Source organism: Mytilus californianus, unplaced genomic scaffold (assembly GCF_021869535.1).
Source record: "Mytilus californianus isolate M0D057914Y unplaced genomic scaffold, xbMytCali1.0.p SCAF_3, whole genome shotgun sequence".
Classification (NCBI taxonomy): Eukaryota; Metazoa; Mollusca; class Bivalvia; order Mytilida; family Mytilidae; genus Mytilus; species Mytilus californianus.
Genome location: NW_026262679.1, coordinates 1,665,287 through 1,683,000, shown reverse-complemented (window position 1 = coordinate 1,683,000; position 17,714 = coordinate 1,665,287). Strand labels below are relative to the sequence as shown.

Sequence of the window (17,714 nt, the reverse complement as noted above, 5' to 3'; positions counted from 1 at the left end):
ACAACTTCATACCAAATATCATTGACCCACCACTAGTGGTTCCCTATAAACTGACCTGATCACAAAATAATACATTGTTGACCCCGCCGCAGCCAGAAACAGCATACCTATGTCTCGCTTTTTCAACTTTGTAGAGGCGAGACTAAAATAAAATAGGTGACCTTCTCATTATGAACATTATAACTGCAAAAGTTATTTCTTTATTTTTGATATTTTTCACAAAAAGTATTTGAATTGCATTAATTTTACATTGTTGTCTCTTTCACTTTAATAACAGGAATTGCAAAAAGTGCAAACATGTACTTCCCAAAAAACTAAAATTGACCTATGAACCATGTGAATAAGGTCAAGGTCATATGAACCCTGCCAGACAGACAGATACGCCTTACAATCATTCATACACCAAATATAGTTGACCTATTGCTTATATTTTCTAAGAAACAAAGTTCAGCATTAAAACTTAATATTGACCAATGAGCCATGTAAAAGGGGTTAAGGTCATATGATACCTGGCTGACAGACATAAACACCTTATAAACATTCCATACACCAAATATAGTTGACCTATTGCTTATAGTTGAACAAAAATAGACCAAAACACCAAATTTTAACACTGAGCAATGAACTGTGAAAATCAGGTCATGGTCAGATAAAACCTGCGAGACAGACATGTACATCCTAAAATATTTCCATACACCAAATATAGTTCACCTATTGCATATAGTATAAGAAAAATGACCAAAACTCAAAAACTTAACTTTGACCACTGAACCATGAAAATGAGGTCAAAGTCAGATGACACCTGCCAGTTGGACATGTACACCTTACAATCATTCCATACACCAAATATACTAGACCTATTGCTTAAAGTATCTGAGATATGGACTTGACCACCAAAACTTAACCTTGTTCACTAATCCATGAAATGAGGTCGAGGTCAAGTGAAAACTGTCTGACGGGCATGAGGACCTTGATAGGTAAGCACAGACCAAATATAGTTATCCTATTACTCATAATAAGAGAGAAATTAACATTACAAAAAATCACAACTTTTTTTTTCAAGTCGTCACTGAACCATGAAAATGAGGTCAAGGACAATGGACATGTGACAGACAGAAACTTCGTAACATAAGGCATTAATATACAAAGTATGAAGCATCCAGGTCTTCCACCTTCTAAAATATAAAGATTTTAAGAAGTTAGCTAACGCCGCCGCCGGATCACTATCCCTATGTCGAGCTTTCTGCGACAAAAGTCGCAGGCTCGACAAAAATGAACAATCACATATCTTAGATGCAAACGTCATGACTTTTATGCCAAAAACAATCATGGCAAACTGATTTGTATTTACTTTTGGTCAACAGAAGTATCGGTCTTCAGTAATGAGCATATTATACTGTGTGGACAATGTAAACATGTGTAATTGTGATCTCCAGCATTAAAGGGGATATAGCAATAAGCTTAATTCGCCATCCTTTTTGTTTCTTCTATAGTCTAAGTAAAATATATAACAAAACGTAAATGTCATTTCATAAACCTCAAGATTGCTTTCTTCAGTACCAGTGAACAAAACATATGTATCCTGATTAAAGATTACTTTATCATAAATGCCAATGGAAACTCATCATTTGTGTTTATTTTCCAATGACTAAAATTTCGAACTGATTTGTCATGCTAGAAAGTGACTAAATTGATATAAATTTTATCCAGTTCTTAAGACTCCAATAATAACATTTCTGCATTTTTTCGGGTCGTTTTTCGATTTGGAAGTCTTTTTCCAAAATTACTGAGTTTTAATTCAAAATACAAACCATCCGTTGTCGAGGTAACTGTAATCCTTAAAGAAAAACTTACTTCAACCCAGAATTCTCTCTGGTATGTATGTTTGATGTAAAACTGGTTAGACCAAGATAACGTTTCTATAAACATTTGCGAGCTTTGATCACCCTAAGCAGCTAAACGCATTTTAAAACGGTAATCAAAGAGGCATAACTCATATTTTTCTCGGTTATGGTAAATGATTTTTGTAATTTAACAGCTAATACATTTCAGAGAACTAGAGGCTCTAAAGAGTCTGTGTTCTCACCTAGGTCTATGTGTATCTTCCAAAAGGAACACTCTCCAAAATTGTGGACTAGAATAGTCTTGTTGATCAATTTTGCTATTTAAAGTGGCTATCTATCTATAATAGTTTTCAAGATAGATCTAATAGGCAGAACACTAAAAATGGTTAAAAACTCTAACTCCAATAGGGAGTCAACTGATTATAACAGTAGACATAAATTTCAAATCTTTGCTAGCTGATAATTTTTGCTTGTTAAAGTATTGATCTATCTATTATAGTTTTTCAGATATTAGACAAAAACACAAAATATTGGTAAAATTATCATTAAAGGGCAACAACTCCAACAACGGGTCATCAGACGATTTCAACCATGCCTAACGTATTTGTAGATGTTGTCATGCTGATCATTTTTGCTTATATAAGTTAACTGTTTCTATCTATCTATTATAGTTTTCCAGATATTAGGCACACACAATTAACTGATAATTAATTAAAGGGAAATAACTCCAATAAGGAGTTGTCTGACGATTTTGACCATGCTGACTTATTTGTAGATTTTGTCTTGATGATAATTTTGCCATTTAAAGTTTCAACCTATCTGTTATAATTTTCAGGATAATAGGCAAAATTTTTTAAAAATTAGTAAAATTTAAGGGCAGCAACTATAAAAAGTAATTTGACAGTTTTGAAGTAAATAGACAATAGGTAAATCTCATCATTCAAAACATTTTTGTTATTATTTGTATCATTTTTCATAATATAACTGGCTTAACAGTTAATGGTAAAATGTTTTTCATCGTGATATATTTTTTAACATTTTTTTCAATTAATGATTTTTTTATATTGGCCCAATTTTACTTTTACTTTTACTTATTTCAATCAAATACGATGTTGGCTGTGAATTTCTTTCTTCTGGTAACCCCGTTCATTTAACGTTATGTTATTGAAATGAAAAGATTATCGGATTAACGAAATTACTGGACATGAGGGTATGCTCACTTTGTTACTGACAATTTATTTTATTTTCTTTAGGGGGGAGGTAAGGGGTCGTTTATTTCTGACTGTTCAAGGTAGTCAATCGTAAAAAAGGATGTCTGATATGTTGCATATGTTTAAAAAATGTTCTTGTAATATTTTTTAATATATTTTTATGTTTGACTTATAGAATCAAATTTCAATGAATGTTTGCAGTGCATGAAAGGTTGTTTAAAACTTACACAAATATATGGATTAAGTACTCACAAAACAAATATTCGTTGGGAAAATTGTATCCTGCATGAAAACTTTCACTACGTATAGACTCTCTTTACATCAAAAGTTCAACAAAATTTAAACATTTCCTACTCCATGGAAGACAAGAAACTGGTTGTCTGAACACCTTTGGTGGAATAACACCTAACAAACTGGTTTTTTTGAACACCTTTGGTGGATTAACAACTAACAACAAACCAAAGAAGTTAATACTGTGAATTCCTTTATTTTCGTGGTTACCAATTTTCGTGGATTGAAGAAAAAAGCATTTTTGTTGATACTTGATTACGTGGTTTTGCCCAAAGTTAGCACGAAAACCTAAAGGAAATTTATAATTTGTTGAACATTCGCCTATTCCCATGAAATCAATGAAAATTGGTTACCAACAATAATAACGAATCCACAGTACTATCTGAAATTACGTTTTTCTCCTTTTAAAAATAATATCATTAGCCCACTGCCTATAATGTCCTATTTTGACCAAAGAATCATATCCTTTATTTTCTACATAATTTTTAAGATAATCTTCGCCTAGGTCAATGTGTTTATACTCAACAGTCATCATTTCTATGTCAACTTGATCAAAAGGCAATGTTTTTAGAACTTTGAGTTCATCTCCTTCTACGTCCAGGCTAAAGAAGTTTATACGAGTGACATTAATAGCTAACAGTATAGAGTATAAAGGGAAGCACTGGACCTCTATGATGGTACCTTTTTTCCCACCACGATCCCTTTCATTTTCTATCAGTTTACCTTGATTAAATCGCTGCTTAAACTGCATCTGCAATACAAAACAAAAATATACAAAACGTGTTAATTTCAAAGAAGGCATTTTAAAAAAATAGGACACTTATACCCCTTAATCATATTAACAAATATGTTAAAAATGTTTGAATTTCTGTACAGAATATAATGATATTCATCAATTAAGTATCGATCATTACTAAAACTTAATAAATATTACATTTACATTTTTGATATTATCATTAAAAATCTAGGCCCGTATGCATAAAGATACTTAAGTTAAGATATCCAATCGTAATACTAATTTATCGTAGGACATGTAGAGAAATCCGTCCGTTCGGAACAAATCTTAACTTAAGTAGCTTTATGCATACGGGCCCTAGCATACAAATATTAAGCAAGTTTTGTTATGATAAAAAAATTAGTAATAAATGTTGTTTAGTTGATCGATATTTTTTTAGGATCATCCAGACAAAGTCTGATTTGATTGGTAGTTTCAGAGGAGAAGGTTTATGAAAATTTTTTCAACCACCGACGCCAAATGATGACAATAGCTTACATCACCAATTGAGACAAATGAAAAAAAGATATTCTCCCGAATATCTTGCTGATATTTTGACTGAATGAAAATTGGAAAAAAAAACGATCTGCGGATACAACTTATCTCTTGAACTTACTATAACCGGAAAGGGGTATATACTTAGACAGGCGTTGATGCTAAATGCTTTTCTGTGTTTTTCCTTCAATTTTTTATAATTGGATGGATCGGCTTCTATCAGCAGTCCGTTCCATTTCCGTAAACGTTCTAACATCAAAGTGTTCGACCTAGTTTCGCCATCTAAAGCACCACATTCAACGTAAAACCCTCTTTCCTGAAATGTTTAAAAAAAGTCTCAACCAATATTATGTGTGTGTGTATAACTTATTGCATCAATCACGAAGATCTACAGTCTGAAATACACTTTTTTTTCTTGTCATGCATACCAAACATCTGAAAAATGCAATATACAGCACTGAATTTCCGATATTGACAGGATGTTGCAAGGGTACATTTTGAGATTTCAATCACATTTTACAACTGTTAGCCTACAACTATTTACATTCCCTGTGATATATAGACCGGTAGTAATTACATGTCACGTGTTACATGTATACAACGTATGGAAGGATACAGAAAAAATTCGGCGTTTTGATTAGAGGGTAAATAATTTGCCTTTCTATAAAGTTTCAACAGGACTCCTACTAGCTGTATGGATATGCAACACGAGGCCGTCAAAATAACAACAAATCGGATTTCATTACATTTATACGTGTAAAGGAATGAAGAGTCGTAACTTGTGAGCGGCTAAATTGAAAATCGTCAATGACCTCCATTTTGGTCACCAGTAAAAACGTATTGAAATTTGAAAAGAATTAGCTGAACGGTTCTCAAATTCCTCCAAGGAAGCGATATAAACTCAGTGTTTTTTTTTCTAAACATTCAAGGACAATAACTCCTGAACGGTTAATGCAATATTGAACCTGACCTCTATTTCGTCATCAGTAACACTATATTGAAATTGACTCTGAAAGCATTGGTTGAACGATTCATAACTTATTGCATGGAAACGACATAAAGAGCCATTTTCCAATCAATCAAAAACCATAACTCATGAAAATTTCATGTGAAAATCGTCAGTATCGAATTTGACTTCTATTTTGTCATCAGTAACAACATTCTTCAACAATAAAAATTGAGAAGCACTGGTTGAACGGTTCATAAGTTGCCCGCCCACCTTCCCAAACTCCCGCCCTATAGCGGCCAAAATCAATAACCAGACTTCGTACCTTGACCTACAATGGTTTACTTTTATAAATTGTAACTTGGATGGAGAGTTGTCTCATTGGCACTCATACCACATCTTCCTATATCTATTCCTTCGGAAAACTTTGTCAAAAGTTACACAAAGCTAAACGTAGACCCTTTCTTCATGGGTTTCACTTCCGGCCGGTACAAGTCCAGATTAACACACTTCATAATCTGTGTTATAGTAGTCTCAGATAAAGCTGACTTTCTTTGGTGATGGTATTTCAAACTCAGTAAATAAATTTCTGCACTATAAGTTGTTCTTCTTACGTTCGCTAGTAGGGATAAGTCATCGTGTCTAAATATAAAGATTTTACGTGGCGATTCCTGTTTTCCAGTATTAGCGCTTTTTCACATTTTTTTCTGTTAAGTTTTCAAAATATTGTAATAAACTCCCTAAACATATGCCACGTCCGGTCTGTGTGGTTTTTTTTTTTTTTTTTTTTGTAAGATGTTTTTCTTTTTTGTATCGATCTGATGAGTTGAGCACTTTTCAACTATTTTTTATAGTTTGTTCTTATGTTGTGCTTAACACCTCTGTCGCAGGTTAGGGGAAGGGTTGAGCGCTCACATTCTTTTTGTGCCTGTCCCAAGTCAGAAGCCTGTAGTTCAGTGGTTGTCGTTGGTTCATGTCTGTCATTTTTGTTTTTCGTAAATTGTTTGGTCATACATAAGGCCGTTAGTTTTCTGAATTTAATTGTTTCATATATTTCATTTCATGTTACTTTTATAGACGACTATACGGTATGGGTTTTTTTTCTCATTTTTGAAGGCCGTACGGTTGCCTATGATTGTTTACATCCAGTGCATTTGAACTTGGCAATCATACCACATCTCGTTATTTTTATATAGACTAAGTTAATGATTTCACTTTGTTGTATACAAGAAATAAAAGGTTTCAAAAATAAGGTTCCCTTAAAGATTGACCTCGTATTAGCACTTTTCAGGGGAAAGTGATCTATCCTAGTGTAAGTACCAAAATACTCACTTGTATGCATGCAGGTCTGTCGAAGCTGTCACTAGGAGTGTATGTTTTTCTCTCTCATTAAATTTTTATCATCTCCGAGACAATTTATTGGCATTTTTTATTCAAATTAATCCTTACAGTTGAGTACTTCTTTTTATATATCAAACAAAATTAGTGCACAAACCTTGAAACTCATTCTGTTATCTACGAAAGGAGCCTGTCCTGCAGATGGATCCAGCAAATCCGGGAATTGAAGGTTATATTCTGCATCTGATGGATTTTCAATCCAGTGATTACGAATTAATTTTATAAGCCTCGGGTCGTCCATGCTTACTTGTTCTCGATTAAGTTGATTTATTTCTTTACTGTAATCTTTTTGGGATTTGTCCTGTTTTATAAACATTTGTGGGTTCATCGGAATATAGATCTTTCCATCAGAAGACATTTTAGAAACTCGGTTCAAGAAACGATATAAAAACATTGTTAACACAAAGAAAACTATCATAACAGCGACAAAGGTGATGCATACTCTTGTTTTAACCATTACTTTGGTTTATACGATGCAGAATTCTTCACCATTGTAACAATCCAATAAACACTGCAATAAAGTAAATTATAAAATATAATTGAAACAAATATTTTCACCAAAAGCGTTATAAAATGCTTCGCTGAGCGCAGCTGTATACGACCGCAGAGGTCCAACCCTGAACAGTTGGGGCAAAAATGGACACAATATTCGCGCTTGATACAGGTGTGAATTTGGATTGTAATTAAATATTTGACACATAATAGGTTTCTGACACCGAATAGCTGTAGTCAAAGAACTTAGAATTGGTTATATGATTTGAATTTATATTTAATTTTTTGCTTTTATGCAATACACTATGCTGTTACGAATTGACCCCCCCCTACAAAAACCAAAAAAAATTTACCCCCCCCTTTTTTTTGCTTTTGTGAAATACACTATGCTGTTGCGTATTGCCCACCCCCCCCCCCCCCAAAAAAAAATAATAATTTTAAACCCCGCCCATTTTTTTGGCAAAAAAAATAATACTTGAAGATTTTTTTTTAAATTTCTGAAATCTGAAATGAAAAAAAAATTGCCCCCCACAATTTCTTTTTTTTACCCCCCTAAATTTTTTTTCACATCCGCCCTTTTTTCCAAAAAAAAAATTCTTTCCCTCAAGATATGATAATCTCAATTCAAATTTCCAATGGAGTTTGCAACCATAATTACCAATTTAAATACATCATAAAAGTCTTAAAATAGAAATGACATACATAATCATTGCTAAAATTAATATTCCTTTAATAGTAACTTCTAAGAATAAATTGACAGCTAATCACCTCAAGACAATACAAAATTTCTTTATACATAATTTTAAAGCAGTGTAAGGGAGATAATCCAAACATAAACAACATTGTACTTTAAATGTGTTTGGATCACCTCCCTTACACTGCTTGTAAATTGTCCATGAACCAAGAAACCTTAGTTTTCCCCCTTATTTGCTCCTAATTCCTAAACGGTTTGAGCCATAACCCCCCAAAGTCAATCCTAATCATCCCTTAGTGGTATGGAAACTTGTGGTATAATTTCAGAGAGATTCATACACCGTTCCACAAGTTATTGTCTGGAAACCAGAAAAATGCTTATTTGGGCCCTTTTTTGGCCCCTCATTCCTAAACGTTAGAACCATAACCCCCAAAATCAATCCCAACCTTCCTTTTGTGGTTATACACCTTGTGTTTAAATTTTATAGATTTCTATTTACTTATACTAAAGTTATTGTCCGGAAACCAAATGTCTTCTTTTGAGAAAATTAAATAAAATGCTCCGCTGGGCGCAGCTTGATACGACCGCAGAGGTCGAACCCTGAACAGTTGGGGCAAGTATGGACATAACATTCAAGCTTGATACAGCACTGAATTTGGATTGTGATTAAAAATTTGACACATCATAAGTTTCTGACATAGAATGAATGTGGTCTAAGAACTTAAAAATTTTTAATTTACCAATTCAAACCATATCATTATTATTTGCATTTATATATAAATCAGAAATAACCAATTTAAAATGGAAAAATTAAAAAAAAAAAAAGGGAAAAAAAAAGGAAAAAAAGAAAAAAGAAATCCCCCCTCAATTTTTTGAACCCCCTTATGATTCATCACCCCCAAACTCAATCCCAGCCTTCCCTTTGTGGTATGGTACCTTGCAGTACAATTTTAGAGAAATCCATACACTTGAACACAAGTTATTGTCTGGAAACTAGAAAAATGCTTGTTTTTTTGCCCCTTTTTGGCCCCAAATTCCTAAACGTTTAGGGCAATTACCCCCACCCTCAAACCCAGCTTTCCCTTTGTGATATGGAACCTTGTAGTACAATTTCATAAAATTCCATACACTTACAACAAGTTATTGTCCTGAAACTAGAAAACTGCTTTTTTTTTGCCCCTTTTTTGCCCCTAATTCCTAAAATTTTGAGGCAATTACCCCCAAAATCAATCCCAGCCTTCCCTTTGTGGTATGGTACCTTGCAGCACAATTTCAGAGATATCCATACACTTAAACACAAGAAATTGTCTGGAAACTAGAAAAATGCTTATTTTTTGCCCCTTTTAGGCCCCTTTTTCCTAAACGTTTTGGGTATTTACCCCCAAACTCAATTCCAGCTTTCCCTTTGTGATATGGAACCTTGTAGTACAATTTCAGAAAGATCCATACACTTAAACACAAGTTATTGTCATGAAACTAGAAAAATGCTTGTTTTTTGCCCCTTTTTTGCCCCTAATTCCTAAAATTTTGAGACAATTACCCACAAAATCAATCCCAGCATTCCCTTTGTGATATGGATCCTTGTGGTACAATGTCAGCGAGATCCATACACTAACACACAAGTTATGTCTGGAAGTTACAAAAATGCTTATTTTTGGTCCCTTTTTGGCCCCCAATTCCTTAACTGTTGGTACCATAACCCCCAAAATCAATCCCAACCTTCCTTTTGTGGTATTGAACCTTATGGTAAAATTTCATAGAGATCCATTCACTTAAACTAAAGTTAGAGTGCGAAAACCAATGTGTCTTCGGACGTCGTCGACGACGACGACGACGCCAACGTCATACCAATATACGTTACAATTCACTTTAAGTTTCCGTGTATTACAATATTCACTGACGCAGTTCATTTGCATTTGAAGGTCTCCTCGTATTTCTGACATTGGGACAGTGTCATCGGAATATAATAGGATGAGCAACTTCAAATATATACATAAAGATAATTTTCAAGGCAATTTGATATCGATAACAAATCATTCACATTCCAAGATAAAATGTGAGTACATTAATATAATTATAAAGAGAATAATAGAGGGGAAAGAATAAGATATTCATTTTGTCTTCCTCATGTATTACACGGGGGGGGTCTTACTCAGGTGTTACACGGGGGGAGGGGGGATCTTACTCAGGTGTTACACGGGGGGAGGTGGGGGTCTTACTCAGGTGTTACACGGGGAAGGGGGGTCTTACTCAGGTGTTACACGGTGGGAGGTCTTACTCAGGTGTTACACGGGGGAGGGGGGTCTTACTCAGGTGTTACACGGGGGGAGGGGTCTTACTCAGGTGTTACACGGGGGAGGTGGGGGTCTTACTCAGGTGTTACACGGGGGGAGGGGGGTCTTACTCAGGTGTTACACGGGGGGAGGGGGTCTTACTCAGGTGTTACACGGGGGGTCTTACTTTTGGTTATTATATATATCTCGTGGTTTTATATTGTTGTGCATACTGTGTATGAACTTATGCATTGTTTCATCCATATGATTCAAAGCCATCTTAAACCATAGAGCGTTTCTCCACACTGTGTCGACCGGCGAAATAAATAAAAACTTTTTCTTTTGAGATCTGGCTAGTCGAAAATCGAAAAGACATTGTAATATAAATATGTTATCTGTTGTTGAATAATTTTTCTGAAGTCGCTTTGACCGTTGTGTATTATGGAAAGTATACTTGAAATATTTTGTTAATCGTTCATATAATCTAATTTAATGAATTATACGAAAATTTACAAAAAAATAAAGTCTGTCGTCAAGATGGTTCAACATTATGATCAGTATCTGAGAAAAATCAAGGTTTAAAAGTAAGTCGTTTTTACCAAACTACAAAAGGCAAATTGCTCCTCGACATTTAAATGACATTAAATATGTAAACAAACAAGATATTTTTCATAATTCGAATGACTAAACAACTTTTCTTAGTAAAATGTCATTCCATTTAAATGATTCAAATGGTTCTTAAAGTTAATTTGTGTTAGAATAATCAGAAATTTTGCAAAAAATGAAATATTTTCAAAACAAGAGTGCACACGCTGAAATGTCTCGCCTTCTTTACTAATCATTAATATTATGTTGATAGTCCTAAATATAAAGCTTTACTACAACTATCACATACACTTGATATGATCCAAGAAAACGAGGTCAAGGTCATATAAACCAAACAAGAAATACATGTACACCTTACAATCATTCAATACAATAAATATAGTTGACCTATTGTTTATAGTTTCTAAGATACAGATTTAACCAAGAAAACTAAACATTGACCAATGAACCATGAAAATGAGGTCAAGGTCAGATGAAACATGACAGGCAGACATGTACAGCTTGCAATCCTTCCATACAACAAATATAGTTGACCTATTGCTTATAGTATTAGAAAAACAGACCAAAACACAAAAACTTAACACTGAGCAATGAACCGTGAAAATGAGGTCAAGGTCAAATCAAACCTGCAAGACTGACATGTACATCATAAAATATTTCCATACACCAAATATAGATGACCTATTGCATATAGTATTAGAAAAAAAGACCAAAACTCAAAAACTTAACTTTAACCACTGAACCATGACAATTTGGTCAAGGTCAGAAGACACATGCCAGCTAGACATGTACACCATACAATCATTCCATACACCAAATATAGTAGACCTATTGCATACAGTATAAGAAAAACAGACCAAAACACAAAAACATAACTATAACCACTGAACCATGAAAATGAGGTCAAGGTCAGATGACACCTGCCAGTTGGACATGTACACCTTACAGTCCTTCCATACACCCAATATGCTAGACCTATTGCTTCTAGTATCTGAGATATGGACTTGACCTCCAAAACTTAACCTTGTTCACTGATCCATGAAACGAGGTCGAGGTCAAGTGAAAACTGTCTGACGGGCATGAGGAATTGCAAGGTATGCACATACCAAATATAGTTATCCTATTACTCATAATAAGAGAGAAATTAACATTACAAAAAATCTTAACTTTTTTTTCAAGTTGTCACTGAACCATGAAAATGAGGTCAAGGACAATGGACATGTGACAGACAGAACCTTCGTAACATAAGGCATTAATATACAAAGTATGAAGCATCCAGGTCTTCCACCTTCTAAAATATAAAGATTTTAAGAAATTAGCTAACACCGCCGCCGCCGTAGCCGCCGCCGGATCACTATCCCTATGTCGAGCTTTCTGCGACAAAAGTCGCAGGCTCGACAAAAATGATTTTTCAGATCGTGAAAGATCGCGTACCGCTTTTTGAAGATCGTGAAAAGGATCGTGAAAGAAACGTTCAAATATTTATTTAATTATAGGATAATTTATAATTTTAATTGGTATAGCAAATACTGAATTTGCCAGACTCATTCCGGTTCTCTTTTGTTTGTGAATAGGGCTATAATCGGTCAATGCCATTGGATCTGATTATCTTAATATGTATAATACCACATCGACTAGATACCTTATAGCAATAACACTTTATTTGTCCGGTTTTTTTTTAAAGTTTTGATTTCTTATACAAATCTAAGATTGAGAAAAGAACTTAATCGGCTAAATTACAGTTTAAGCTGGGCATTAGGCACAGTCCAGGTACGTTGATTGGTAATTTTCCCACTAAGTTGAATACAACGACATATAGCTATTGTGAACAGGCTGATCAAACAATCAAGTAAAAATAAAGTTATCTTGGTACCTTTTAAGTTTATGTCATTGCAACCACGAAATAAGCAATAAATGAGCTAATATTGTCATACTATATACGCACGAACGACACTCTATATATCTGAAAGTAACAACCCTTACACACACACAAAAATGCGTACACATGCATATAATTACATTACATGTATGTTTCATTATAATACGTTATTTTGATTGGCTAACAACAATCTCGCGTCATTCAGGAATTAACCTTCATTTCAAAATGAAATGTACCATTCATAATGACACTAGCTTCCGCAATAAAGTGCACAGGTAAATAAAAGAAAAACTTGATAAAAAACGTGTTTTCATGATCCTAGCAAAAAAATGTATTTATAAGTATTGGATGCTTCTTTTAGTAATTTTATAGGGTTGTAAAAGCGTTGACCGTGCGCTCATTTTTAGAATGAAGCGCTTATGCGCTTCATACAAAATGTACTTCGGTCAACGCTTTTACACCCCAATAAATTTACAAAAAGAAGCATTCAATTCTTAATTATTTCCGCGATATATTTTACGACAATTTACGCTCCTGAAGGTACTTTTATCTAGTAAATCTACCTTTTTAGACAAGTTTTTAGTAATTTTAATAACCTTTAAGAAAAAGTGTTGAAATAAAAAAAAGGTGAGAAAAAAAATGAAAGTAGTAATGTCATTAAAATTATTACACGCTTCAACTAGTTGCAAGAATACAATACTTGTTTTGTAGTTCAGTGTGACGTCCATTTTCCCTGAACTAGTACACAATTTTACTAAGGCGCCAGCTGAGGACCACCTTCGGGTGCGGGATTTTCTCGCTGCGTTGAAGACCCATAGGTGGCCTTCGGCTGTTGTCTGCTCTTTGGTCGGGTTGTTGTCTCTTTGACAGATTCCCCATTTCCATTCTCAATTTTATAGTCAACAAAAGTAACGATACACAAGTTTGAACTCCAATTTATCATAAAATATAATAAATAGGAAAAACTTAAATTATCCAATGAAAAACATTCACTTGCAAAGCAAATGCATGTGATTAAAAGAATCTGACCACATTGGAAAGTGAGAAAATACCGTGTTATTGAACAAAGGGGTCAAATTTATTTTGCGGAAAATGATGACAAAAGTCGGCACTTAATTTCGAAGATGAGAATTAAGTATTCAAATATCTGCAAAGGCATTCAAAATTTTAAGCAGACCATGTTTAAGTTTAAAGTTTTAAGTTCTAATATCGATTTTTGAATTTTTGGGTGAAAATACGATTTTTTGAAATAACAAAAATTGCAAAAAAAAAATCGCGTATTTGCCTTAAATCAATGGTTTTGATAAAAAAAAATATAACACTCTGTAAATATTAGACGAATTGGGCAATTATTCACCTTGGTACAGCGTATCTAATTTCATTATATATGGAAAATACATTGCCTTGTATCTTTTCTTTTTTTTGAACAGTATATATCAATTGGTAAAAGAAATATTGTTTTCTTATTATTAAGTATGGTCCGGCGCGGGACATGTGAGTGGTTTAAAAATAAAATTACGGTCTTCACAAATTGAAATAAAAGAACAGAGTTCCAATGTCCCCCGCGTTGCACATATTTTATAGACTGCTGAAATAGATCTTTGATTATCTTGATAAAGAAAATAAATTACATTTCAAACAGACCTTCAAGGGCATTACTTATAGCATACTATAAGTTTTATAAAAATCTGGCAGGAATTGTACCCGTGAGAGCGCTAACGAGGCCATTTTCCATAAATTTAATATTTCCAAGGGGCATAACTCTTTTTAAAAATGTCGATCTCAACCATTATAGAACTTGTCCGAGATTTTGCTGATATTAACCTATAGTATAAGTTTTACAAAAATCTGGCAAGAATTGTTACCGTGAGAGCGCTAACGAGGCCATTTTCAAGAAAGTTAATATTTCAAAGGGGCATAACTCTTTTAAATAAAATGCTTCGCTGGGGCGCAGCTTGATACGACCGCAGAGGTCGAACCCTGAACAGTTGGGGCAAGTATGGACACAACATTCAAGCTTGATACAGCTCTGAATTTGGATTGTTATTAAATATTTGACACAGCATAGGTTTCTGACACAGAAAGAATGTACGTGGTCTAAGAACTTGAATTTTTTTAATTTACCTATTATGGTCCAATGTCCAAAATCAAAATACATGGTTAGATTCAGCATATCAAAGAACCCCATATATTCAATTTTTGTTAAAATCAAACAAAGTTTAATTTTGGACCCAAACTTGGACAAACTTGAAAACTGGGCCCATAATCAAAAATCTAAACACATGTTTAGATTCAGCATATCAAAGAACCCCAAGAATTCAATTTTTGCTAAAATCAAACTAAGTTTAATTTTGGACCCTTTGGACCTTAATGTAGATCAATTTAAAAAACGGGACTTAAAATTAAAAATCTAAATACACGGTTAGATTTGGAATATCAAAGAACCCCAATAATTCAATTTTTGATGAATTCAAACAAAGTTTAATTTTGGACCCTTTTGACCTCAATATGAACCAATTTGATAGCGGGGCCCACAAATAAAAAATCTAAATTCATGGTTAGATTCAGCATATCAAAGAACCCCATATATTCAATTTTTGTTGAAATCAAAAAAAGTTTAATTTTGGACCCCAACTTGGACCAACTTGAAAACTGGGCCCATAATCAAAAATCTAAACACATGTTTAGATTCAGCATATCAAAGAACCCCAAGAATTCAATTTTTGTTAAAATCAAACTAAGTTTAATTTTGGACCCTTTGGACCTCAATGAAGACCAATTTAAAAAACGGGACCCAAATTAAAAATCTAAAAACACGGTTAGATTTGGCATATCAAAGAACCCCAATAATTCAATTTTCGATGAAATCAAACAAAGTTTAATTTTGGACCCTTTTGACCTCAATATGAACCAATTTGATAGCGGGGCCTACAAATAAAAAATCTAAATACATGGTTAGATTCAGCATATCAAAGAACCTCATATATTCAATTTTTGTTGAAATCAAACAAAGTTTAATTTTGGACCCCAATTTGGACCAACTTGAAAACTGGGCCCATAATCAAAAATCTAAATACATGTTTAGATTCAGCATATCAAAGAACCCCATATATTCAATTTTTGTTGAAATCAAACAAAGTTTAAATACTGGACCCTATCTTGGACCAACTTGAAAACTGGGCCCATAATCAAAAATCTAAACACATGTTTAGATTCAGCAAATCAAATAACCCCAAGAATTCAATTTTTGTCAAAATCAAACTAAGTTTAATTTTGGACCCTTTGGACCTCAATGTAGACCAATTTAAAAAACAGGACCCAAAATTAAAAACCTAAATACACGGTTAGATTTGGAATATCAAAGAACCCCAATAATTCAATTTTAGATGAAATCAAACAAAGTTTAATTTTGGACCCTTTTGACCTCAATATGAACCAATTAGATAACGGGGTCCACAAATAAAAAATCTAAATACATGGTTAGATTCAGCATATCAAAGAACCCCATATATTCAATTTTTGTTGAAATCAAACAAAGTTTAATTTTGGACCCCAATTTGGACCAACTTGAAAACTGGGCCAAAAATCAAAAATCTAAATACATGTTTAGATTCAGCATATCAAAGAACCTCATATATTCAATTTTTGCTAAAATCAAACAAAGTTTAATTTTGGACCCTTTGGACATTAATGTAGACCAATTTGAAAACTGGACCCAAAATTAAAAATCTAAATACACTGTTAGATTCGGCATAACAAATAAATAAATGTGATCAAAGATTTTACAAATCTAATGCGCCATACTGTGTAATTAAAGATTACTTCTTGAAATTTTTCAATATTTGAAATTTGAAAAAAAAATAATATTTGAAGAATAATTCTTTTTAATTTCTGAAATCTGAAATGAGAAAAAATTGGCCCCCCACAATTTCTATTTATCCCCCCCCCCTTCCCCCCTTTTTCCCCCAAAAAAATTCTTTCCCTCAAGATATGGTCATAATCTCAATTCAAATTTCCAATGGAGTTGGCAACCATAATTACCCATTTAAATTTACCATAGTGCTAACTTAATCTATTTTATAATAGAATTAATAAAAATATAGTGTCAAATCTTTCATATGGATTTTTTTGTAAAAAAAAAAGATGAAAACATTTGCAGATATTTTTACTGGTCTTCCTTTATAAATATGCATTTCTTTAAACATAATTTAAAAGCAGTGTAAGGGAAGTAACCAAAACGTTGTATTTGGATTACCTCCCTTACACTGTTTTAGATTATCTTTATTGTTCATTAACCATTACTTTATACATAATTTAAAAGCAGTGTAAGGGAGATAATTTCAATGATGTATTTGATTTATCTCCCTTACACTGCTTTAAATTATGTTTTGTACTAAAGTATTTGTCCATTAACCAGGACAACCTTGTTTTTCCCCCTTTTTTGCCCCTAATTCCTAAACGGTTTGAGCCATAACCCCCCAAAGCAAATCCTAACCATCCCTTTGTGGTATGGAAACTTGTAGTATAATTTCAGAGAGATCCATACACCGTTCCACAGTTATTGTCTGGAAACTAGAAAATGCTCATTTTTGGCCCCTTTTTGGCCCCTAATTCCTTAACTGTTGGTACCATAACCCCCAAAATCAATCCCAACCTTCCTTTTGTGGTATTTAACCTTATGGTCAAATTTCAAAAAGATCCATTCACTTAAACTAAAGTTAGAGTGCGAAAACCAATATGTATTCGGACGACGACGCCGGACGACGACGACGACGCCGGACGACGACGACGACGACGACGCCAACGTCAT

At 33.6% G+C, this 17,714-nt stretch overlaps 1 protein-coding gene across 1 annotated transcript in view; it reads right to left on the bottom strand.

Moving 5' to 3' along the window:
- LOC127733824 (uncharacterized) overlaps nucleotides 1-17,714 on the bottom strand; it is a 131,146-nt gene that overhangs the window by 101,026 nt on the left and 12,406 nt on the right. Inside the window, exons 2-4 of the mRNA XM_052243218.1 lie at nucleotides 7,058-7,471; nucleotides 4,738-4,932; nucleotides 56-4,097 (exon numbers count right to left, since the gene is read on the bottom strand). Of these exons, the coding sequence (XP_052099178.1) occupies nucleotides 3,735-4,097; nucleotides 4,738-4,932; nucleotides 7,058-7,417 (918 nt within the window). The 5' untranslated portion in view covers nucleotides 7,418-7,471 and the 3' untranslated portion in view covers nucleotides 56-3,734. The remainder of the gene's footprint in view (nucleotides 1-55; nucleotides 4,098-4,737; nucleotides 4,933-7,057; nucleotides 7,472-17,714) is intronic.